We start from the raw sequence: 2,486 nt of genomic DNA on the forward strand, positions 1-2,486 counted from the left end.
TTTAAATTATTTGGGGAGCGGGCTGCACGCCGCGACCGAAATTGAAAGGTAATGAGTTGAAATGGCAGAATAAGGACGGATTATGATATTGACAGATGATGATATGGTGGGATCGGTTTGTGTGCCGCAACGGATTGTTTAAAGTTGATATTGTAGAATCGGGTTACACGCTGTAATAGATTGATTAATATTATATTTGTTTGTGACTATTGGACTGGCCTCGGTAATCTAGAAGAGCTTATATGACTGGTTATTCAGGACTCTCTGTTAGATGGATTTGAGTTCGTTGTTGTGAATTAACTGCTTTACTTCCATTAATGTCTTTCCTATTATTGCATATAGGTTAATGTAAGTGACCCGCCTTAGCCTCGTCACTACTTCGTCGAGGTTAGGCTCGATACTTACCGAGTACATGAGGTCAGTTGTACTCATACTATACTCTGCACTTCTTGTGTAGATACCAGAGTTCATCCCAGCGGCGCTCGATAGACTTGCTCGGATGCAGCTATCCAAATGAGACTTTAGGTATAGCCGCACGGCTTACGCAGCCCTAAAGTCCCCTTCTACTCCCTCTAGATGTTTATTTTGATTCAGACGGATGTATTTATTTTAGACCATTATCTGTAGTATCTTAGACGCTCATGTATTTGTGACACCAGTTACAGGGTTTGTATTCGAATTTCGTCACTTATTAGCTTATTTCCTTATTGCAAACTATTCAGTTTCATTCCTTGTCATTTAATTTGGTAAATTATTAAAAATGGTTAATAGATATAGCTAACGTTGTCTTGCCTAACAAGTGAAATTTTAAGCCCTATCACGGTTCCGAGGGTGGGAATTCCGTATCGTAACAATACTATACAATACATTATGAGACGATACATAACAACCATCCCAAAAAACTGTTAAACATAGTTTGCTTAAAACCGGCTCATCCAAACGGTCAATTATTATGAAATAAACCCAAATTTTACACAATTGACCTAGAAATTAAACAAATTACAGAGTGCCATGATTCTTGTCATCATCCAAAGACAAGGATACGAACTCGCCGAGAAACTTGCCGTCGATCTCCAAGGGCAATTTTTCGCCGTTCAAATCCTTGTAATATTTATACAGAACCACGTTCACTACAAATAACATATTCGTCAACATAGCTCCTAGCACCCAACACTGAAAAGTCAGCGATATTATCACGGCGAAGCTCCCCCACAGCTGATCAGCCGTCACTGCACCAAAATGGATTAAATAGACGTTAGTGCCAATCACCACTCCTCCCAGCGCAAGCCCGTGCAACACGTGTATCCATAGAGCTAGCGATCTCATCCCCTTTACCAAATAGGCACTTCTCCTCAGTGTTTCGTAACCCCGTTTGGATTCAACCAATGCTATCACATAAGCTAACGACCAGTTAACCTGCAGCCGTACCAGAATTGGCACGAGTAAAATAACCGACGCGAAAATAACCAAAAACGAGAAGTGTTTCGAGTCAATTTGAGTCCAAGAGTTTGAAGAACTTGGACTAAGAAAACCAAGACAAGGGCAAAAATGAGAGTGATTGAAATGAAAATGGTATTTGAAACGATAAAGGTGGAGAGAAGGGGGAAGAAGGATTTTTTGATAGATCTAATAGACGAAACGACGTTGATGGGTCTACCATTGGATGCTTGAACGGCACTGTATGTAATTGTGGCTACAGCACAGAGGTAAAGCAGGACCAAAACCAGAGTGTATACAAGGAAAGTAATAATTTCGAAATTGGAAAAGAAAAGATGGGATTGAATACTCCGAGTGAAAATGGCGAAATCATAATCGGGATGAAAGAGGGCAAGGTAGAAAGAAGGATATACGATGAGAGAGAAAAAGATAGGCAAGAGGAAAAGAATTTCAAGGACTATGAAATGGCCAGAATTAGCTATGATTATGGGATAGCTTGAGTCTGTGATCTCTTTGCATAGGCTATCAAATTCTGTAGAAGCGGACGACATAATTACAAGAAGAAGATAATGCTGTGAAATGGAAAATGAAAGGAACAATCAAATGTTTATTCGAGGTATTAATTACTTCTTTATTAAGCCTTTTCTTTGACTATTAGCATAAGAAACAATCAAATGTTTATTCATTTAACCATATCCTTATATTAACATTTGGTCACACTTGAAAGGTGCATATATAGTGGCCAAATGGTTATCTGACCCTTTATAAATGGTTTTTTTGTATTGAGAAAAGTTACAATTGTATTATTTTGGGTTTATGACTTTTTTAGGAACTACATGCTAATAAGGATGGTTTAGTCAGCATTTGTGCTATCAAATTTTGCAAAAAAAGCTAAGAATAATTTACAAACTCTTGTAGAGAGTGTGGAAAAAAAGCTACATATATAGACAAAAAAACTACGCAAATACTGTAATGTCATGATCCGGATTTTCCACCCTCGGCAGGCGTGATGGCGCCTACACGTAGTAGCTAGGCAAGCCATTTTGATT

The 2,486-nt window shown here is 38.5% G+C and overlaps 1 protein-coding gene across 1 annotated transcript; it reads right to left on the minus strand.

Annotated features, from left to right (window-relative positions):
* Window positions 1-999: 999 nt before the first annotated feature.
* Window positions 1,000-1,988, minus strand: LOC109222310. The gene is made up of 2 exons (XM_019386676.1): window positions 1,533-1,988; window positions 1,000-1,416 (listed from the first exon to the last, which is right to left on the minus strand). The coding sequence occupies exons 1-2, from the start codon at window positions 1,986-1,988 to the stop codon at window positions 1,000-1,002; spliced, it is 873 nt and encodes a 290-aa protein (XP_019242221.1).
* Between the last annotated feature and the right edge of the window lie 498 nt (window positions 1,989-2,486).

Source organism: Nicotiana attenuata, unplaced genomic scaffold, assembly GCF_001879085.1.
Source record: "Nicotiana attenuata strain UT unplaced genomic scaffold, NIATTr2, whole genome shotgun sequence".
In the NCBI taxonomy this organism is placed as follows: Eukaryota; Viridiplantae; Streptophyta; class Magnoliopsida; order Solanales; family Solanaceae; genus Nicotiana; species Nicotiana attenuata.